Raw genomic sequence first — 20,919 nt, 5'->3', positions numbered from 1 at the left:
CTCACCCCTCCATGCCAAAATACCCTCATCCCCCCTGAGAAACATCAGGTTCAATTGAAAAGGCTTCTCAGCGCCCAAGTGTATGGCAGGAGTTATAAGAAAAGAATACATGTGGAAGAGAGGAGGATGCAACACCAAGCACTGCTACATGTCAGAGTCTCCTCCTCCTACCTGCATAGACCTTCCTCGTACTATTCTCATCCTCCTCAGAAGAAAATGCCAACTGCAACAGTATCAGCACCCGGGAGAGGAGGTCCAACAATCACAGCCATTCACAGCTCTTGGACAGCACAAGCCACTATTAAACATGAACAGCGCTGCCAAAAACAGCAGCGCCTGGCACAGCAGCCCTTCAACATCAGATCCACCAGCCCAGATCTCTGCTCAGCCACACTGCTCTTGGCTTTACAAGCAGCCCCATGCAAAATTAAAGGCTCTCACAGTGCTAAGCTGGTTGCTGCACTGAAAAATACTGTTTTGACAAACACTATGCATTGTATGCTGCAGATCTTAATGTAGGAGTTAGGTGTCTCAGAACATGTGTTTTATGGAGAAGCCTGGTACACTAAAACCAGCATCCCAGTCCCAGTGACTTCTGAGGTCAGTGACCTGGTCATGAGACAGGCTACAAAGCCAGCACTGAAAGCAACCACACTACAAATCGGAATAAAACCACAGAAATAAAGCACCTGTCGCATGGGCACAGAAAGAAATGATGCTCTTGTTTAACAGAAGAGGACACCAACAGAGACCTGAGGATTTTGCTCATGGTCTTGAGAGACAAGGAAAGAAACCTGATTTCCACATTTCAACTTGCTCTCCATGCAGCAAAGATGCAACAACTTGGATTTTAATTCGGCTGAAGGACCGTGGCTCAGGTACACAGGGGAACATACAGAGTTGAGCCCTCACTTCTCAGTCACGTATTTAAAGCATCTTTCTTTTTAAACCAGTTTAGGTAAACAGCCTGTTTGAAAAAGGTTAAAGGAGGCTGGAGGAAACAGGTAAAAAAAACTCCACATTCCTCTCACAAGTTTCTAACTGAAGCTGCTTCATTGCAAAAGTGCAGACCAAATTAATTTCAATTCTTTTGCTCACTGTTAAGACAACAATCAGGTCACACAAAACTAAATGCCATCAGAAGTTCTGTAGCAGCATTTGCCGCTGAGGTTAGTACAGATTAAACTAGAAAGGCTGGGGAGAAGCTTCTGATGCTCTGCAAAGTCACAGGACAAGCAGGGAGCCAGGATGAAATCTTATTCCACTGCAGGAGATGTGAAGAGAGAAAGGATTTACAAAATTGCAACTAAGCAGAAGTTTTGGAGCTCAGGCTGTGCACACATGACTGCACATGGGGTCAGGACTGGTTGGGCAGCCTCCAGCTTCTCTGGATAGATGGAACTCCCCCATGACCAGCTCCTCTCCCAGTCTGCTTTGCCAGAACCTGGAAGCCCTCACACTGTGGCCCAAGGGATTACCTTCACATCCTGACTGCTGAGTGGGTCCATGAGCTGCTCCTCCAGGGCCCGGACAGACTCCGAGGCCAAAACAAGAAGGCGCTGCAAGATCTGTGGGGGAAAAAGTTGGAGGGTGAAACTCATGACTCCTTGGATATGGCAGGAATCCCACTTAGCCACTGGGCTGGGTGGACTCACCAGCATTGGGAATATAGAAAAGCCCCCAGTGCACAGACAGAGGGCCCCAGCTCACCTGTGCAGAGGGTCGCTCCTGGGTCCATATTGAATTCCACTTGTCTTTAGGGGTGGCGATGAACATGACAGGAAGGCGAGAGCGAGCAGCCACAAACTTGTTCTTGATCTCTGTGCAGTCAGCATCTAGAGAGGGCAGGCAGATGGGTGAGATGCTCCACTGAGAGGTGGCAAGACCAGCAGCAGAACTACCTCTTGCCTATTCCCACCGAGCCTTGGCTGAAGCATGGCCTTAGCACTGCTCTGCTGGTGTGGCCATGTGAAGCTGGATGATGCTGGGGCAAAGACTGACTCCTGGATTTGCTAGGAAAGAAGCTAGTGGCACCCACCAAATGTTGAAGGATTTATCTCTACAGTAAAGCAACGATACCAGAAAATGCTGCAAGTGCAGTAGAAATTCTTTACAGTAAAGGTACTGCAAAAGATCGCCCAGAGAGGCTGTGGAATGTCCTTCTGTGGAGTTATTCCAGACCCTGTCTGGATGTCTAACTGCAAACTCATGTAGGATACCTGCTCTAGCAGCAGGTTAGGACTCAATGATCTCATGGTCCCTTCCAACCTCTGCAATTCTGATTCCCTGCTCTTGCATTTCACTCTGCGTTTGCTAATAAAGAACTGTGGAAACAGGATGCAAAACTCACTGATCTTTGCTCTGAGCTCATCTAGGCACTTTCACATGGGTGCAGTCACTGGGACTAGGATGAGCTGGGAACTCAGGCTGCAATCTAATGAAATAGTTGGTTCCCTAAATAATCTTCTGTTTCACAGTTGGGGACTGGTGACAGACCCTATGATGCGTGCTGCTCAGGAACCAAGACAGAAGGAGGCTTCAGACTTTCTTGTTTAAGAGCCCAGCTGCTCCACCAGCAGCCCAAAGGTGACTGGCTCCTCCCACACAACAAAATATTTGGCCTCAAACAATCAGGACAAAGCCTCAGGCCAAAATGCTGGCTATAGGTGAGTGGAAGACTTTAGAGACACAACTGCATTCAACACCGCCCAGTCTCATCTCAGATCTCAGCAAGAACAGAAATGGCAGAGCATTATAACCAAAATTCAGCTCTTCATAGGCAGATATATGGGGACAGGGAAGAAAGAACCTATTAAAAAATGAAAAAAACACACACAAACCCCAAAGCCAAGTTATACACAGCAAGATAAGAGGGAAGGAATGTACAGTCTTCTTGCCTTATCTAGAGGCTGTAAAGCCCTACATATTCAAGAGCCCTGGAAACAGTGCTGACCAAAGGACACAAGACCCTCACACTGTGGCCCTCCTACAGCTGTGGCCTGTGTGCTTCCTGCTTACCTGTGAGGCCAGCATTCAGGTTGACGATGAGCGGGCTATTTCTCCAGTCATGGGTTGCCAGCAGGTTGAGGAAGCGCAGAAACCCGACCTGTGGAGAACTAAGGCAAGACATACAGTTCAACACCAGCACTTTAGGTTTCTCCTAACTTGACACCCCCTTCTGGAACAGGGTTCAAGAGTGTCTTAGCACTGCCTAAACCACAGACAGCCCCTGAAGGGATTTACAAAGTGAATGGGGAAAGCCCAGGAGTACAGGGCACTTACCCCTTCACCAGGACATAAGTGAGAGTTCTTTCCCTTGTTCTCCCATAGCCCATGCTAAATGGCTTAAACTGGAAGATGGTAGGTTTAGACTAGATATTAGAAAGAAATTCTTTACTGTCAGGCTGGTGAGACACTGGAATAGGCTGTCCAGAGAGGCTGTGAATGCACCCACCCTGGAGGCACACAAGGCCAGGCAGGATGGGGCCTTGAGCAACCTAGTCTAGAGGGAGGTGCCCCTGCCTATAGCAGAGGAGCTGGAACTAGACATTAAAGGTCCCTTCCAACCCAAACCATCCTACAATTAGTCCCTTGTATATCCCAAAACCCAAGATCTCAGGAATGAAGCAAGGTTAAACTAGAGACAGGGCTTGTCCCATCTCCAGTACAGATCCAAATGATGCTGGGCAAGCCCTCACACCTGCCTTCCTGCAACCCAATTCACTCACAAAGCAAGGGATCTGGGAAGGTGGGGTTCTTGCTAGCAGTGTATTTTAGGACACAGGAAAGCTTTCCTGACATGTTGCTAATTCAGGAAGGAAAACAAATCTCTAGCACAGGTTAACATAACCTTTTGCCTCCACACAAAGCACAGAAGCAGCCTAACTTGATGCTTTAACATTCCACCTGCCAGAGGACAGCAAGCAATAGGCCCCAAGGGGATTATTTCTCAACACGCTGCTCTCTTCACCTTTCAGTGGCTGACCTTCTGCCTTTCCCTTGGGAGTTCTTCCCAGTACAAACACAAGCTGCAGCCATGAGCACTGCTTCCCAGGGAATCAATGAAGGCCAACAGTCTGCTTGCCACAACAGAGCATTCACCCCTGGTTCTCCCAGCAGTCACCCCTAGGACAGGGAGCCCCACCAGTCCTCAAGAAAACAGAAAGCACCCAGAGCCCACAAGGATGCTTGCTCCCATCCTAATCTGCCTTCCCCTCGCACACAGGGAAGTATATCCCCACAGCACCAAGTATTTTTCTCCTGTACTCATTCTGGCAGCACTGGCTCACAATTCACTGCTCCATGTCCTTCCAGCACCACCTGCCTGGCAGCATCACATCATGAAAGAAAAAGGCACTCAGTGTCCATTATTCCTCTCTGACACCTCATCCTCACCTGGGTGGCGTGAAGGGGGCTGGTTGGAGGAAGAGAAATGCCACAAGCAAGTCCACACACTCCTCAGAGATGCTGTCACTCAGGAGCTGGGCACTGATCCAGCGCTTGGCCAGCCGGCAAGTGCTGCCAAAGACAGGATGCTGCTGCTGGAGTCTGTAAGAAGGCAGACAAGTACCCATGACTGTTCAATAGATGCATCCCAGGACCCCAGACACCCTCTTTGCATTCAGGAGAGAAAAGAGAAATAAATCACTGTTAGGAACATGAGTCCAGCACCACAAGCATGAAGTACTCTGTGGGTGTTATGATTCTGGAATAATAAAGGGGAAATGCTGCTACATGCTTCCCTTTAACCATACCACTCTTTGGTACTTGATTTCCCATGCCAGCGGCCTTCCACGTCACAAAAGAGACAGCCACTTCCCCTCTCCCCTTCCACTAGCTTGCACAGAGGGTTGAAGAACTACTTCCATAGTAAGCTTCTCTCCCCATCACTGCCTTCCACCATGCAAGAGCACTTCCACTCTATACAGCTCCTGGCTGTACCCTGCAGCCCAGACTCCCCGCCTTGCCTACCCATGCAGTGAGCTGGTTAGATAGGGCTGATGCAATGTCTCGAGCTCCAGCCGCTGAGACTCCTCTGTGTCCTGGTACTTCAGCATCCCTTCTGGAGTGACTACTTCCTTCAAGATTAGAGGCTCACGATGATAGGCCACTTGGAGACGGAAAACATAGCCATCCTGAGGTGAAGACAGGTGGTGAAGTCAGCCTTGGTGCTACTACAACCAGACTGTTGTTTTATGCTGCACCCCAAGAAAACAACAGAAGCATCCCAGCAACACAGCAATATTTCAGTGCTACCAACTAATAAGCCAAGCAACCACATCCAGTTTTAGTTCACCATGACTACCACCATAACCCCCTGCCTATCTCCTCTACAGATCACCCATGGATATAAAGTAAGTCTCCACCAACTCCCCTACCTTGTATATGTCAGTGTGGGTGACTGCAGGTCTGCAGATCAACTGGTGCTGCTGCTGGAGAAGCTCAGCCAGCTGGAGGTGGAAAGCTGCCTTGATGCGCTTGATGGCATCTTTGTCCTGTGGCCACTGGCCACTGCCTTCCATGTGGCATATGACTGGATGCAAAAAGACAACAGGAAACCAGTGAGGCTCATGTAGAAGTGGGGCGCTGGATTTGGGTGGCTGGGACTAGAGGTTATGGCAGGAATGCAGGATGAGCTGGGGATTTGGTCCTGCCCACAGCACACAAACACAAAACTCAGCAACACCACTTCCCTCTGTTTCCCCCCACCAAATCATCTTCTGTTCACATCTCTCTCCACACTCACTTTTCAAAGGGGTTATATAAGCAGGACAGGGCTTCTCCTCTGAAGGAAGCAGCAAGTTCCTGGTCTTGTCTTGCTTATGGAATGAGTAAATTGGCTTCATTGGAATAGGAGGGAAGACCTGTGAGAAAGCAGTCATCAGGGCAACCGAAAACACATAGCACAAACCCAGTAGCACCACACAGCATCACCCCTAAACGTCCTGCAAAGCTTCCATATGAAGGGCTTGGCAACTTAAGCACAGTCAGCCCCACAGGCTGGACAGGAAAGAGCTGCATCACCCCAAGCACTCCCAATAAGCACAAAATAATGAATAATTCCCTCTATTCCCCCCCTCAATCCAAGACTCAGAATCAGAGTATCCCCCCAGTTCCCTACAGGCTATCCCATCTGTGTGCCATGCCCAGGCATACGTACATCCGTGTACCGAAGGGCCGGGTGGACACCTTGTACAGCTGTCACTGTTAGTGGCAGCCCCTCCAGGTTCCATAGCTTGCGGCTCAGGTCATCATAGGAGCAGACAACACTGACCATGTCCTCCTCACCCGTCCCTAATGCCTGCAGACATAAAGGGAAACTTTGCTTTTACTTTTACTCATGTGGCACAGGCACTCACCTCGCATTACTCATGGGGTGGCATTACAGCCAAGTTCTGAGGAACTGGGACTGCACCCCCAGCAGCTCCTGGACAGTGCACTCAGCAGAACAGGGAGGCAAAGGGGAGAGGAAACCCAATGGATAATCTTGTCTGGTAGCAGTTGCAGGCATACAAGACGCATTTCAAAAGGAAAATGAAACAATTTCTTGTGCAAGATACTAAAGCAGCAACGTGAGTTTTCTCCCTAGAAAGGGAGAAGACTGAAGTGATTTGGGGATAAAGAGATCACACACTACTTAAGAGTTCTATTGCTGCCTCCTGTTTGGTTGCTGCATCACAACCATAGGCAGCAGTTAACAGAACACTACTCTGACTACATCCTTAGAAAAGGCAGAGCTGTAAAGCATGGCAGAACCAAAGCCAGAAAATACCCAGAGCATCTCAGGAACCCTCAAGAGAGTATACAAGAAGCGCTGAAGGGAAAACTGCTGCTGTCTTTGCTGCTTCTACCATCCTGAAGAACATCAGAAAGGCCTAAAAGAGGAGGAAACATCACTAGTGTGAAACAGCTCTGCTCAGATACGACTGAATGGATACATACGCATTTGGCTTCCCCAGGCTTTACAGCAGAGCAGCAGCACCCTCTGCGGGGTGCACCACAGATGACAACCCCTTGCTGTGAGAGACTGCCTATTTCTAGAGCTGACTGCACTATCCATCTCCCCTCAAACATACCCTATGACCAAAAGCTCCCTAGACTGCCTGTACATGAAAATGAGAAAAGCAAAGACAATAAGACCCACCGACAGTCAGCATAAACAGGAATACATTTCTGCTTTGTTCCTGAAGGACTGGTTATAATCAGACTCCTGAACACCTTTCAGGCAAGCATCCCTTCTCACTATGGGATTTGTCAACCCTGCTTATCCCAGGCTAGTTTACAGCGAGAAAACGCACACAGATCTTACTGCATTATCACACAGTCAATACAAACTGCCATCTCATCCAAAAAACTGACACATGGCTCTGCCAAGACTGCAAGTGAAGTTTATTTCACATCACCAAGCTGGATTTAATAATGGTTCTGGTACAGAAGACTCATCAATCGCATTTGCTACTCTGTACTATTACAAAGATGAAAGGAACCCATTTCCTCTTCCCTTCAACAACCAGATAAAAGCCCCGGCTTTTACCAAACATCAGTAAAGTAGAGCTAAAGTACTTACACATCATCTCCAGACTTTAAGTTCACACCTTGAAGAGCAGAAGTACAGATGTGGACATTTCCTAGCCTACAAGGTGTATTTTCTCTGTTTCGAAGTGACATTTCTTTGTTTCAAGTGCACATTCACCAGCAGCACTAGGCAACACTAGGCATACATAGAATCATTGAATCACAGGGTTGGAAAGGACCTACAAGATCATTTAGTCCAACCATCCTTCTATAACCATTGCAACCATGGCTATAAACCGTATCTCCTAGCTCCCTATCCAGACGCCTTTCGAACACTGCCAAGGATGGCGACTCCACCACCTCCCTGTGCAGCCATTCCAGTGCCTGACCACTCTCTGAGAGAAAAAAGTTTTCCTGTATGTCTAATCTAAACCTCCTCTATTACAACTTGCGGCCATTTCTTTGGGTTTTTTTGTTGCCTGGGAGAAGAGGCCAAACCCCTCCTCATCACAACCTCCCTTCTGGAAGTTGTAGAGTGCAATGAGTATGTTGCCTTTGCTTTTTTGATCTGAATATGGGAAACATGGCAAGGAAAAGCCAGCTGCTTTGTCTGTGAGAGGCTGTTGAAATTGATCTGCAGGAATTTGGGCATTAGAAATGTAACCTGTTAAAGGCTTTTATGAAAGATCCCATGCTATTCTGGAATTTCATGTGTTGATCTTATTTTTCTACTGAGCTTTCATACAAGCTTTTCCAGCCTATGTTCATTATTTATTAAGCCAATTCAGGAAGTCTTTGGACTTCATGTATGGAGTCCTTCTGTGTTTGCCTATACATCAACTAATCTGACACAGTTATTGTATTCAGTGAAGAAGCTCTCCTAGGGTATTTTAACTGTTCTTTTGTTACAGTTTACCTGCTGTCCTTTCCTTAAGCAGGCAGCAATGAAGGAACAACTGATGTGTTGTGTATTATCCTAAATAAGTACTTTATTCAAGTGCACTGAAAGCATAAAATCCTTTATGAAAATTGGATAGGGGAAAACTTCTCTGAAATCAACCCTTCTAACTTTTCAATGATTCTGTAATACTTCTCAAGTATTTAGAAGCTCAGTAATCAATTGTTTATTTTCCCTAATTTTTAGTACATGATAATTTCAAATCTGTCTCTAATGTACTTGTGCTAATTATCTCTTCAGTGTCGCAGAGTGTTATGGCTACTTATTTTAGAGTAGCGTCACCGCGTTCTGTTCCATTGCATTAAAGAACTGTACTGAAGTAATCAAATCACATTGTGTGCTTTACAAAGGATGAGAATAAGCAAAAAAAAAAAAAAAAAAAAAAAGAAATGGGGAGCTCAAAGATTGCTTAAACTACATAATTGTATTTTGAGTATTATGGAAACTATGTGGCAGTCAACTGTTTTCTTGAAGTTATCCGCTTAAGGGGAGTTTGTGCCTTATACAGTGAATTCATCTGACCTGTATGTTTTTCTACTGGTGCTTAAAAATTCATGACTTGGACTTTTTTATTTTTAACTGACTAAAACATAACGTGTGTGTTTAAGAGCAGTTTGGATGCAGTGCTCAGAGATCACAGAATGACCCGGGTTGGAAGGGACCTCAAGGATCATGTAGTTCCAACCCCCTGCCTGGCAGGGCCACCAAACATACACCTTTACTAGATCAGGTTGCCCAGGGCCCCGTCCAACCTGGTCTTGAACGCCTCCAAGGACGGGGCATCCACAACCTCACTGGGCAGCCTGTTCCAGGGCCCAACGACTCTCCTAGTGAAGAACTTCCCCCTAACATCCAACCTAAATCTTCCCTCTTTTAACTTAAAACCATTTCTCCTAGTCCTGATATGATTTAGCAGAGGGTTGTTAGAGTTAGGGTACTATGGTTAGGCTGTGGTTGGACTTATGATCTTTCCAGGTCATTTCCAACCTGAGTAATTCTGATTCTATGATTCTATGAGGTCTCCCCTGAGCCTCCTCTTCTCCAGACTAAGCAATCCCAGCTCCTTCAGCTGCTCCTCATAAGCCCTGTGCTCCAGACCCCTCACCAGTTTTGTTGCCCTTCTCTGGACACGTTCCAGGGCCTCAATGTCTTTCTTGTAGTGAGGGGCCCAAAACTGAACACAGTACTCAAGATGCGGCCTCACCAGAGCTGAGTACAAGGGGATGATCACCTCTATGCTCCTGCTGGTCACACTGTTTCTAATGCAGGCCAGGATGGCACTGGCCCTCTTGGCCACCTGGGCACACTGTCAGCTGGTGTTCAGATGAGAATCGACCAACACCCCCAGGTCCCTTTCCTCTTCACAGTCATCCAGCCACTCAGCCCCAAGCCTATAGCGCTGCATGGGGTTATTGTGGCCAAAGTGCAGGACCCAGCACTTGGCCTTGTTGAACCTCATCACACTCACCTCAGCCCAGTGATGCAGCCTATCCAGATCCCTCTGAAGGGCCTCCCTACCCTCAGGCAGATCAACACCACCTCCCAACTTGGTGTCATCTGCAAACTTCAAACTGCATGACCAAGTACTTTGCACGGTGACAGGAAATACCCTCCTCCTGGGTTTCCCAGGTGAACTTGCAAGATGAAAACATAGCAGCAACCAGCCAGTGCCCTGAAGGATGCAAAATATGATGAGGTGCAGCCAGAGGATCACAGGAGGACCATGATGTAACCATAGATTATGTGGATATATCAAACACAAGCAGAATTGGAAAGCCAGAGGAATGCTTAGAATCACAGAATAGCCCAAGTTGGAAAAGACCCATAAGGATCATGGAGCTCAATTCCTAAAGCTTGCAGAGGATGCTTGCCAGAGCCAGGGTACTTCAGCGGCTATATCTCCAGTTAGCAGAAAAGACTTTGAATATCTACTGCCCTGCCTGTCTGAGTGCCTTACTCTCACTACCACCTCAAAACTTCCCTATCTGTGCCTGGTCCACAAAGCAAAGCTCTCTACAGCTCTTCTCAGATTATCTCCCTCACCCGAGAAACCAACAGCCCTATTTGGTGAGCAACTGTACCTTCTTCCCATTCTTGATCACAGACTCCAGCAGCGCTCCTGTGTAGCAGATGGATGATTCAGGAATGTCCGCATGGCTATGTGAAGGGAAACAACTGAGCATTAGAGCTAGGGCCTGCCAATCCACCCACCCTGCACTGGCTGCAGAGACAGGTGACAGCCCAAGCTAAGAAATCCCTCAGTACAGGAAAGTCATGGTGAGGAGATTAATATCTCTGAGTTCTTCGCATTCTCAATTTATCCCCTGAAAGCAGCACAACTCGTGCAGCTTCACAGGGCCCAAAGCCAAAGCTTGACAATACAGCCTTTCCTTGCAGAACTCCCCCTCGAGCTGGGATAAGAGGCCTAGGTCACCTCTTTTTAATGTGCAAGATCGTCCCACTTTTGACAAGTCTAAGCTTACACAGGTAGGGTCTTGGGAGATCCAACCTTGTTTACCATTACAGGGTCTCAGATTACTTCAGGAAATGTCCTAGGGTTAAAATGGAGTCTCTTCCCAGCACTGCCAACAATAAATGTCCCAACAGCCCCTTGGCATTTAAGGCAAGAACATTGCTTCCACCTTCCCCTTATCATATTGCAAGTAGCAGCTACTGCACTAAGCGCCTATTCTCACTACCACCTCCTAGAAAACAGCTAGCAGTATCAAGACCACAATACTGAAATGAATTCCACACTTCACAAATCTGAGATGACCTACAACTTTCCCCAAAGCGCAAATCTGTCAGTGGGGTTACCTTGGCACGAGCCAAGGAGCACAACAGTGAACTCATATACAGCCACAAGCTTCTCAGCCTCTGCTGCTGCTCAGCATTACTTACAGCTTCAATAGGTGCCTGACAATCTGCTCAGGAATGAGACGTTTCTGATGGCTGGTGCTGGCCTCCCACACCACAGCCTCGCAGATAGTGCCATCCTGGAATCGTCGCAGCTCAGACTTCTCCCCCCAGAAAGTCCGGAAATCTGTGGCCTGGTGGAAGACATTGGCCAAGACAGGCCAGGAGCATAAGTCACAACAGGGGCTGACAAAAGTACCCCTGTGACTGCCAACAACCCCTGCAGCTACTCATAGCTATAGCAGGGCACCTGGTATGCTCCAGCCCTTTAACTCCCTTAACCAAAAGGAAGTGTCAGGATGGGTGGAACAAAAGATCAGCTCTGGGGGCCTCCCACTGTTTCATCCATGCCCCATCCCTTCCTAATTATCATCCATTTCACAGTAAAAAGCCTCCTCACTCCTCACTGCTCTCCTCTGATACCTCTCAGATCATTAGAGTACTATCAGCTCAGTCTCCTCATCCTTGACCTACAATGGTTCACCCAAAGCAAGCACTCAAAAACACACATGACATCCCAAAAGCCACGAGTCTCCTCCATCTACTGCCATCCCACTCCACACACAGAAAGCTACACTCACCTCAGGGCGATCAGCCTGTGGTCCCTTCTCTAGTGTGCTAGCAGCAAACTCAGGGACAAACAGGATCCCAAACATCAGAGATCCGATATCCTTGTGTTTGGGGGGTTCAGTATCAATTGGCCACTGAAAAGAAACAGAATACGATGAAATACGAAATCATTGCAGTAGCAGCTGACAAGACAGATGCCTTCTGCTACAGAGGACATATAGAGACCATATTTAACACATCTTCCTGACAAGAAAGCCAATTCTTTTCACCCTGCAGCACTGCTGGGACAGGACTTCTGCCTAGACCTGGTTTCCCAGCAGTACTCTATACCAAAGTCAAGGGCTCCAGTCCCTGTGTCCACCACAAAAGTCCATTTTCTCCCCCGTGACCCAAGATTCCCGCCCCAGCATCCAGCAGTGCCACAGCATATATAAAAGACCTCACAGGCAGCAAAGGGTGCCGTGTCACTGCCCACTGTGTTACCTCAGGGGTCTGGGGCAGGGAGTGAGCCACAAGCAGTGCTCTTTTGGCCAGCCCACGGGTCAGCAGTGAGACAATGAAGGGAAGAGCTGCAGCCACATAGTTCCCACCCCGATCCATCAGCTCATTCAGCAGCTTCATCTTCTTGCAGGCACTTTGCAGTTTGGAGACATGTTTAAGGCTGCAGGAGGAGGAGAGAAGCCAGTTAACTCTGTCCCTCTGACACCTCCAACAAATCCCTCCTGAGACAGTGAGGCCCTAGAAGATGAGTGAAGTGAGGAGAAGAGGATCCCTGCCCAGGATGGGAGCTACAAGAAGGGAACAAGGAACTTTGGAATCCCAGGATGAAACACTGTCACCCTATTTCTCGGAAAAGTATCTTGGCAATAAAAATGGAAGGGCCAAATACAAGAGATACCATTATCCACCCAAGAGCTAGCAGGGCTATCTCCCATCAGACAGGTCTGAGTCCACCTTGGCTGGAAACAAGAAGTAGCCCACTCCTCTCCAAAGAGGCTCCCTCAGCACCACACAAACATGAGGAAACTCACTGGAAGACATGGTCAAAGGTTCTAAGCATGGGCTTTGAGGTCATGAGCAGTGCCTGGAAGCCATCCACCATTCTGTCATCCAGAATTTCCATGGAGCATTTGGCTTCAAACTGAACCTGAGCAAAGAGAGCAACAGCACATAGGGTGAGGAGGTAAGCAAATCATTCCAACAGCAGTTACCAGTGCTCTCCCATAAACTATGTTCACCTCAGCTCTGTGGTCACCAGCAGACTCTGAATCAAGAGAGCCTCTATCCTTAGCATGCTGTCAAGTGACCAGCATACATGCTGCTGTCCAAACAGCTGCTCATTAATATCTCTACCAACAAGGTACATTTTTTTCGGCTCTGAAACAATTATTTCTGCTAAACAGACACTCAACTTCATCCAAAGGCACCCACACAGAATAATTCTCCTCCACCATTCAAGCAAAATAGGTAAGCTGCAAATCCAAGACTTAAAATTTACTTCTAAGTCTTAGAGCTATGGAGAGATGTTAACATCTTAATATGTTCTTGTAAACCATCAGTACCTGGTGATATTTGCTGGCTGTCATATCCGCACAGAGGTTCACCAGTCCAGAGGGATCCACAAAGACCACTTCAAATGCATGGTGGAAGTCGGCCAGTGCAGGCTAAAACAACAGATTTTCTTCTTATTGCTAAAGCATAGGTACCAAAGCACCACCATGCCACCACATCCCCACAGCGAACATGTGCTTGTCACAGAAGTACTGACTGCACAGCCAAACACATACAGTTAGACAGCTACTCACCAGGCAGGTATCTGTGTCCTTTGCAAGGCTGATCCCTGTCACACTCAGGTCAGTGGTAGCTGGAGAAAAAGAGGAAACAGCAAGTCACGCTGCTATTTATTTCTCCTGCACAGGTCAGGGTGGTACAATCATTTACCATCTATAACTACAGTTGACTCAGTAGCATTAAACAGCGCTGGAATGTGATGCTGATCTCCACCACAGGAGATAGCATCTACCCATCCCACTCCTGTCTGTTCTACCTAAAGAGGGAGAAAAAACAATCTTCCCCATCCTCCACCCTGTTCAGGCATCATACAGACTCTAATGACACTAGCCTCCCATTATGCAGAAAGGCCCCTGGAAACTCACCTAGGAACTGCAGGACATTTCTCAGCACCTGGTACCCACTCATCACCTTGACAATCTTGCGTTTCACCACCAGGTAGGCAACAAGCATGGAGGCCAAAAAGCCACTGAAGCATCCGAAGCCCTGTGAAGGCAAACAGCTGAGTCAGCAAGAGCTCAGAAACACCACAAGCTGCAGAGCCCAGCCCAGACAGCTGCTCCTGGCCTCTCATTTTCAGCAAAGCAGCCCCAGAGCCCCAGCCCAGAAGATGTGGTGGAGAAGTCTTGTACAACAAGCAGAGATGTGGATCCCCCTGCACAAAGGCAACATTTCAGTATGCCAAGAAATGGAACAAGTCCCCTGACTCCTTTCCCACCATCCCACCCCTAACCAAAAAAAGAAAGCCAAAACACTACATCACTTCCAGGATCTCAACAAAGCATGAGCTGCTGGTTCACACAGACCCATCACAACACACAGGGCAGGACGGAGCTACCTGAAAACTAACTTAGCTCCAATGAGAGAACACCACCATCACCCACTATAGCCAAACTATCAGCTTTCCACCATTAGGAAGACAGAACACGCAGGAGGCACATTTACTGGGCAAAGCCTGCCCAGTCTCCTGAAAGGGAACTCACCTTGCTGAGCTGCCTCTGGTTCAGCCACACTTTGAGAAGCGCCAGGCCATCCTTCATGCCTGGAAAGTCAGTGGACACGCCAGACAAGAAGTGCAGGTGGGACAGCAGCACCGTGTCACAGAGAATGGAGTTGTTGTAGTGTGGGGTAGCAGGCTCAGGAGCTCCTGTGCAAGGAGATAACAGCATGCTGACCCAAACACAAACCTCCCATTCAAAGGAAAGGACTGCAGTGAACACAACTCCCAGCACTCTCTACAGGCTGCAGCTGAAATGAGCAGTCTCATGCTCCCCCAGCCCCAAGCCCTACCTTCTTTGGGTGTGCTCTGCTCCATGAACCAGGCTGTCCGGACATTGTTCTTGCTAGGATAAAAGCGGCTTGGCTTGAAGAAATCTGGGGCAGGACAGGCATGAAGTCGAACAGTAACCAGCTTTTCATCCTTGCCTGTAAGCATTAAGTGGCAGATACGTGGGAGGAAGAGATGACAGAGACCCAGAGGCTACAACTTAAGAAAAGGAAGCAGGCCCCAGCTGGAAAACAACAAATCTTCTTCCCAATGAAGCTCAGCAGTAATAGAAATCAACTCGGAGCAGAATGACCACATCCCAAAGCCAACAATAATCCATTGTTTAAGTGCAGTCATCCATCCCTGCTGACCAGTCAGGTACACATGCACTCCCCCAGGACCCTCTCGCCTGCAGTGACCTTGCCATACCATTGCCTGACCCAGATCCAAACCTGTTCTCTCTTTGGGTATACAGAAAACACAAACAACACTTAGTAGTCAATGCACTTCACATCATCTCAGAAAAGTGCCAGACTATATATAACAGTCTTGTGAATGCAATAGGATAGCAGTGAACAAGGAATGAGAAAAAGGGACAAGAAGAACAGTGCTAGACACAGCCATGTTTCTGTCTGCTTTACTTCATATAGTTCCCAAAGGGTGGTCCAGCCAGCAAGGCTGGGAGTACAGCCAGGCTGAAAAAACAGCTCAGGAACTGTATGAGCAAAAGAAACCTTTAAACTTGCACATGAGTAAAAAGAGAATAGAACCAAAAGCATCAAAGCTCCAAAAATTAATACCAATTGCAAGGACAATCCCAAAGTGACCCATCATCAAGAAGCCTGTTACACAGTGCAAGACCACTATTCTACACAGGCAATGCCAGTACCAGATTACAATCAACTGGGGTGAGAGACAAGCACTACCTTGTGGCCTCAGGAGCAGAATGGGCTTGAGATGGTTGCTGTTCATGTAGGCAAACTTAACGCTGCCAAAGATATTCTCCTTTGCTAAATGGTGGGCAATGTGGGCCAGATACAAAGCTCTCTTGCGGTGGTAGCGCTGGTTCAGGTTGTCTTTGTCCTGTAAGATCTCCTGCAAAGAGATGGAAAAGGGAATCAAACCTTTCCTGCCCCTGGAGCCTGATTAAGCCTAAGGCACTATAGCACTCACAACTTTCCATAGCCCCACAGAGCCCTGTCTCAGACATGCATCTACAGGCACAGAGAGTCCCAAGTCAGTCAGGAACACTACCTTGCTGACAGCTCAACACGCTCTAGAATCACAGATCGGAGCCATGTAACTTAGCAGGACATTATGATATATGAAATGCTGTTAGAACAAGAATAGACAGCAAGAAGATAGAACTCTGCTAACAGCCTACAAACACTCCTCTCCTTTTAACACAGACTTGGGAGTAGGGCCAAAGTGCAGTGCAGTACGAAGTCAAACTGCATCCAACATCACCAGCAGCATGGAAGTTTCAGTTGAAGCAGAAAGAATGAAGACTGTAAGGAGCTAAAATCAAAGCAGTTGAAAGCTTTAGATCTAGCACAAGTACTGAGATTGCATTGCCAGCTTCTCAGGAAAGATGACATTCTGGGTATTCAGACACTTTAACATTACTCACAAATCGAGACACAGGGCAAGGACCACAGGGAAAGGGAAGGGACGGGACTCAGGTAGGCACCAAGCTGCTTAGGAACCTTCACACCCAGACTCACCCGTGGCATGGTCACCGCCACATCCACATTGATCTCCGGCTTAATGCAGGTGCCCAGCAGGTAGCTGCCCACCACGCTCAGCTCATCTGGGGGAAGGAAGTGGAACTTCCCCTTCACATTGAAAGGCACTTGCAGGAATGGCACCTTCACACCATTGGGAAGCCAAGTCTGGTCAGTGATCTGAGAATAGGACAGATGAAATGCTGTAAGCGTCACCAACAACACAGACCAGCAACTCAAATGACACAGCTGGGTGCTGGCAACACCCGCACCCAGGTGATGGAGCATTCACCTCCTCCCTCCAAAGGAGGAGGGGAAAGGCCCAGTCACCAGCAGTGCCTCCTCCATCCCTCTAGCACCTACATCAGTTTCTGGAGACTCTGGGATGGCACTCAACAAGTTGTTAATTTCATGGAGGAAAGCATCGATCTTCTTCTTCTTTGTCTCCTTCAGTGTCACCTCCTTTAAAAGTTCTTCAATCTACAAGGGAAAGGGGAAAATTAAAGAGAGCTGCGACACTGAAACTGCACCTGCCATTCACCTTGGCTTCTGGCACTGATAATGAGCAAAGCAAAAACATGGCAGATGAGCAGTGAAGTATTCAGTTATCTCACAAAAGCACAAAGGGTTGGAACAGACCTCTGGAGAACATCAAGTCCAACCCCATGTTAAAGCAGGTTCCCTAAAGTAAGATGCACAAGTGAGGATCCAGATGGGTTTTCATTATCTCCTGAGTCAGTGACTCCATGACATCTCAGGGCATTCTGTTCCACTTCTCTGCCACCCTCACTGTAGAGTTTTCTCACATTTTTGAATGAAACTTCCTCTCTTCCAGCTTGTACCCAGTGCCCATTGTCCAGTCACTGGGCAACACCTGACAGGACTTGGTCTTCTCCACCAGACACCCACCCATAGAAATCTGAAAGCATTTATGAGATTGCCCTTTGAGACTTCTTCTCCAGCCTGAAAAGCTCCAGGTCTCTCAGCCTTTCCTTATAAGAGAGATACTCCAAGCCCCTCATTATCCCCATGTCTGTCTTCTGGACTCTCTAAGTTCTCCCTCTTTCCTGAACTGGGGAGCCCATACAAGACACAGTACTCACCAGGACAGAGAAGAGGGAGAGAAGAACCCTGCTGGCCATGCATCTTTTAACACACCCACGATATCACAGGCCTTTTTGTCCACAAGAGCACGCTGCTGGCTCATGGTCTACCTGTTGTCCATCAGGACACCCAGGTTCCTTCTCTGCAGAGCTCCTCTCCAGCAGGTCAGCCCCAACCTGTACTGATGCATGTGGTTTCTCCTCACCAGGTGATGGCCCTGCTGAACCTCATCAGGTTCCTCTCCACTCAACTCTCAGCCTGTCCAAGTCTTGCTCCTAACACAGACTACCTGTGTTCCCAGAACATGAAAGATTATGTCTGTGACATTCAGCTGCACCTGGTGACGTTACTTCCCCAATAAGCAACAGAACAGCCCTGGCTGGAGAGAGGCCTGATCGAGAGGGCTCAAGGGCCTGGCTGCAGCCGGGTGCTGCTTCTCACACAACACCCACACCCATTATGTGTATGTTTGGTGGCCCTGCCAGGCAGGGGGTTGGAACTACACGATCCTTGAGGTCCCTTCCAACCCGGGTCATTCTGTGTGACACCCCGTGCCGCGCTGCGGGCACACGCGTGTGTCTGACCTGCAGCCGGAGCAGGCTGGAGTGGAACAGGTCCTCGGTCTCCTTCAGCCGGTTCAGCTCCTCGCTGGTCGGAGGTTTGTACAGCTCGGCCCGGCTCAGCTTCACCGCCTGCAGCGCTGGGGCCGGGGCCGCCGCTTTCCTCTTCTTACCCCGCGCAGCGCCGCGCACTGGGGTGTGTGGGCCCTGCTCCACCTCCTCGGCCTCCGCCGCCTCTGCCGGCTCCTTAAAGCCCTGTGAAGAGAAACCAGCATCACTCAGACCGTCCGATCCCGGACCGACCCCACAGCCACCCCGACCCCTACAGCCACCCATACCGCCATGGCCGCCCGCTTCAGCCGCGTGCAGCAACACCCGCCCCAACAGCGGCGCCACGCCGCGCTCCCATTGGCTCCCACTCCGCAGCGCAACGCTTCCGATTGGCTGCGCAACGCTCCTCATCCCGCCCACGGGGCGGCCGATATTGATTGGGTGGAGCCTTCTGTCACTTTGCGGCATGTCGTGCGGGGAGCGGAGTGCTTTACGGCATGTCGTGAAGGGAACGGAGTGCTTTGCGGCATGTCGTGAAGGGAACTGAGTGCTTTGCGGCAGCGCCCCCTAATGTCGGGTGATGAAGGGGCGCTCTGAGCCATGGCCGCTCAGCAGTGGGACATGGCAGGCGGCTGATGCTCAGTTTGCCCTTCAGTTTGCCAGCCCCAGGCAGCTTCCTCCTGCAGGCACACACACTGCCCTGTGTGCATGCTGTACATATCTACACATACACATTACATACACACACACTGCCCCATGTGTATGCTGTACATATCTACACGTACACACTTACACACGTACACATTACATACACACACACACTGCCCTGTGTGCATGCTCTACATATCTACACATACACATTACATACACACACACTGCCCCGTGTGCATGCTGTACATATCTACACGTACACATTACATACACACACTGCCCCGTGTGCATGCTGTACATATCTACACGTACACACTTACATACGCACACACACGTGCTGTCCCAGGGTGGCCCGGCCGGCCCTACAACAGGTTATTTAACAAAGTGCTTCAGCACCAGCAAGTCATTAATTACGCCCCATCCTAACATGCTAATGCTAATAATCATCATTAAGAAATGACTTCCTATTACGCCACTCCCCTGTCCGCCCTCGCAAACACTGCTCACCTCACGCCACCGCACCAAGCCCAAAAAGACGTGGGATCCTATGGGATCCTATGTTGGGCTGTGCCCCAGGTCATCTCCCAGACAGCACCAGGGCTGGGAGGGATCCTTCCCCTGGCTCCAACCCCAGAAGCTCAGGGGTTTCCAGTCCAGGTGGTGCCATTCCCAGAGTGATGCCAGCATCACCTTGGCACAGCACCCCTGAGCTTTCCTAAGGGGTACGGGCAGGCAGAGAGCCAGCATCAGCACACACCTAGGGAAATCCTTCCATGCCAGCTATTCAGATGCTCTAGTCAGCTTGGCATCTTACAAATGACAAAACTCCAGAAAATAAAATTCATACTTCCTTATAAACTTCTAAAGTGCACTAAAGAAACCACAACACAGCTGCTGGCTATCGTCATTTGTCCTTGGCCAAGTCACCCAAATATGTGACCTGTCCCAAAATCCCAGAAATCCTAACACCACCAGCCCTTCCTGGGGCAACCACATCCCTTTGTTCCACACAGATAGAAACTGCATGGGGGTACTATGCAGGGAACAGGGTCTCTGAATGGGCTGAGACCCAGTGACAGCATCACATGCAGATGTCCCACATTTCCCACATGATAAACCAGCTCCCTACATGAGTTTTGCATACGGCCCCCCTGGTCACCCCATGGCCATAGAAAGTCACAACCCAGCCACACAAGGGAATGACACTTCTGGCCATGACTGTCCTGTGCCTGATCTATGCAACCAAGCCAAAAGTCAAATAGTATGGAGCTCACTAGTGTTTGGCTCTTGTTCTGATGTAGATCTTGCCAAGGTCACCCAACCCCAGGTCAGGTGCTACTCGAGTGATAGGCTGAAGGACTCAGGTCCCCATAGGAGGAAAGGTTGCAGGTCTTCTGCTGTGTCTCACCTGCACCAGCCACCATTAATGGCATGGCAGGACCATGACCTGCTTCATAGCACTGGGGTCCAGGTGATCCCACAACATCCAGAGCCCTCCTGGGGAGGAGCGTGCTCCAAGAGACCGCGTTACATGTTCCTCCTATGCAACAACAACAAAAAGAATCCTAGAAGGTGAAAAAAATAGAGAAAAACTATTCATGACTGCTCGAAGCCAGCAGCTCCAACAACTTTATCACAAAACTTGGATGACCAGAATTGCTCAAAAAGAACTGAAGGAAAGTTCTCATTTCATAGCATGCTACTAGCATCTATCTGCTTTTAAATTGCCACTTTGTTTTTTGCATAGATGGCTTTGTGTCCTTGTTTTTATTTGCTGCCTGCTTTTGGCTTGCTTTCTGTGACAGGCTAGAG

The 20,919-nt window shown here is 48.8% G+C and overlaps 1 protein-coding gene across 1 annotated transcript in view; it reads right to left on the bottom strand.

The window, feature by feature from the left end:
• NOL6 (nucleolar protein 6) overlaps nt 1-18,837 on the bottom strand; it is a 33,398-nt gene extending 14,561 nt beyond the window's left edge. Inside the window, exons 1-23 of the mRNA XM_015848278.3 lie at nt 18,744-18,837; nt 18,430-18,660; nt 17,105-17,221; nt 16,742-16,921; nt 15,944-16,112; nt 15,041-15,175; nt 14,734-14,897; nt 14,116-14,236; nt 13,765-13,823; nt 13,522-13,623; nt 12,991-13,106; nt 12,443-12,620; nt 11,971-12,093; nt 11,375-11,523; nt 10,555-10,630; nt 6,161-6,301; nt 5,747-5,864; nt 5,379-5,533; nt 4,972-5,135; nt 4,396-4,548; nt 3,019-3,116; nt 1,711-1,835; nt 1,479-1,568 (exon numbers count right to left, since the gene is read on the bottom strand). Coding sequence (XP_015703764.2) covers nt 1,479-1,568; nt 1,711-1,835; nt 3,019-3,116; nt 4,396-4,548; nt 4,972-5,135; nt 5,379-5,533; nt 5,747-5,864; nt 6,161-6,301; nt 10,555-10,630; nt 11,375-11,523; nt 11,971-12,093; nt 12,443-12,620; nt 12,991-13,106; nt 13,522-13,623; nt 13,765-13,823; nt 14,116-14,236; nt 14,734-14,897; nt 15,041-15,175; nt 15,944-16,112; nt 16,742-16,921; nt 17,105-17,221; nt 18,430-18,660; nt 18,744-18,749 — 2,970 coding nt within the window. The 5' untranslated portion in view covers nt 18,750-18,837. The remainder of the gene's footprint in view (nt 1-1,478; nt 1,569-1,710; nt 1,836-3,018; nt 3,117-4,395; nt 4,549-4,971; nt 5,136-5,378; nt 5,534-5,746; nt 5,865-6,160; nt 6,302-10,554; nt 10,631-11,374; nt 11,524-11,970; nt 12,094-12,442; nt 12,621-12,990; nt 13,107-13,521; nt 13,624-13,764; nt 13,824-14,115; nt 14,237-14,733; nt 14,898-15,040; nt 15,176-15,943; nt 16,113-16,741; nt 16,922-17,104; nt 17,222-18,429; nt 18,661-18,743) is intronic.
• Between the last annotated feature and the right edge of the window lie 2,082 nt (nt 18,838-20,919).

This window comes from Coturnix japonica, chromosome Z, assembly GCF_054131305.1.
Source record: "Coturnix japonica strain WE chromosome Z, WE-NBRP24, whole genome shotgun sequence".
NCBI classification, from domain to species: Eukaryota; Metazoa; Chordata; class Aves; order Galliformes; family Phasianidae; genus Coturnix; species Coturnix japonica.
This window is presented reverse-complemented; position numbering and strand designations above follow the sequence as displayed.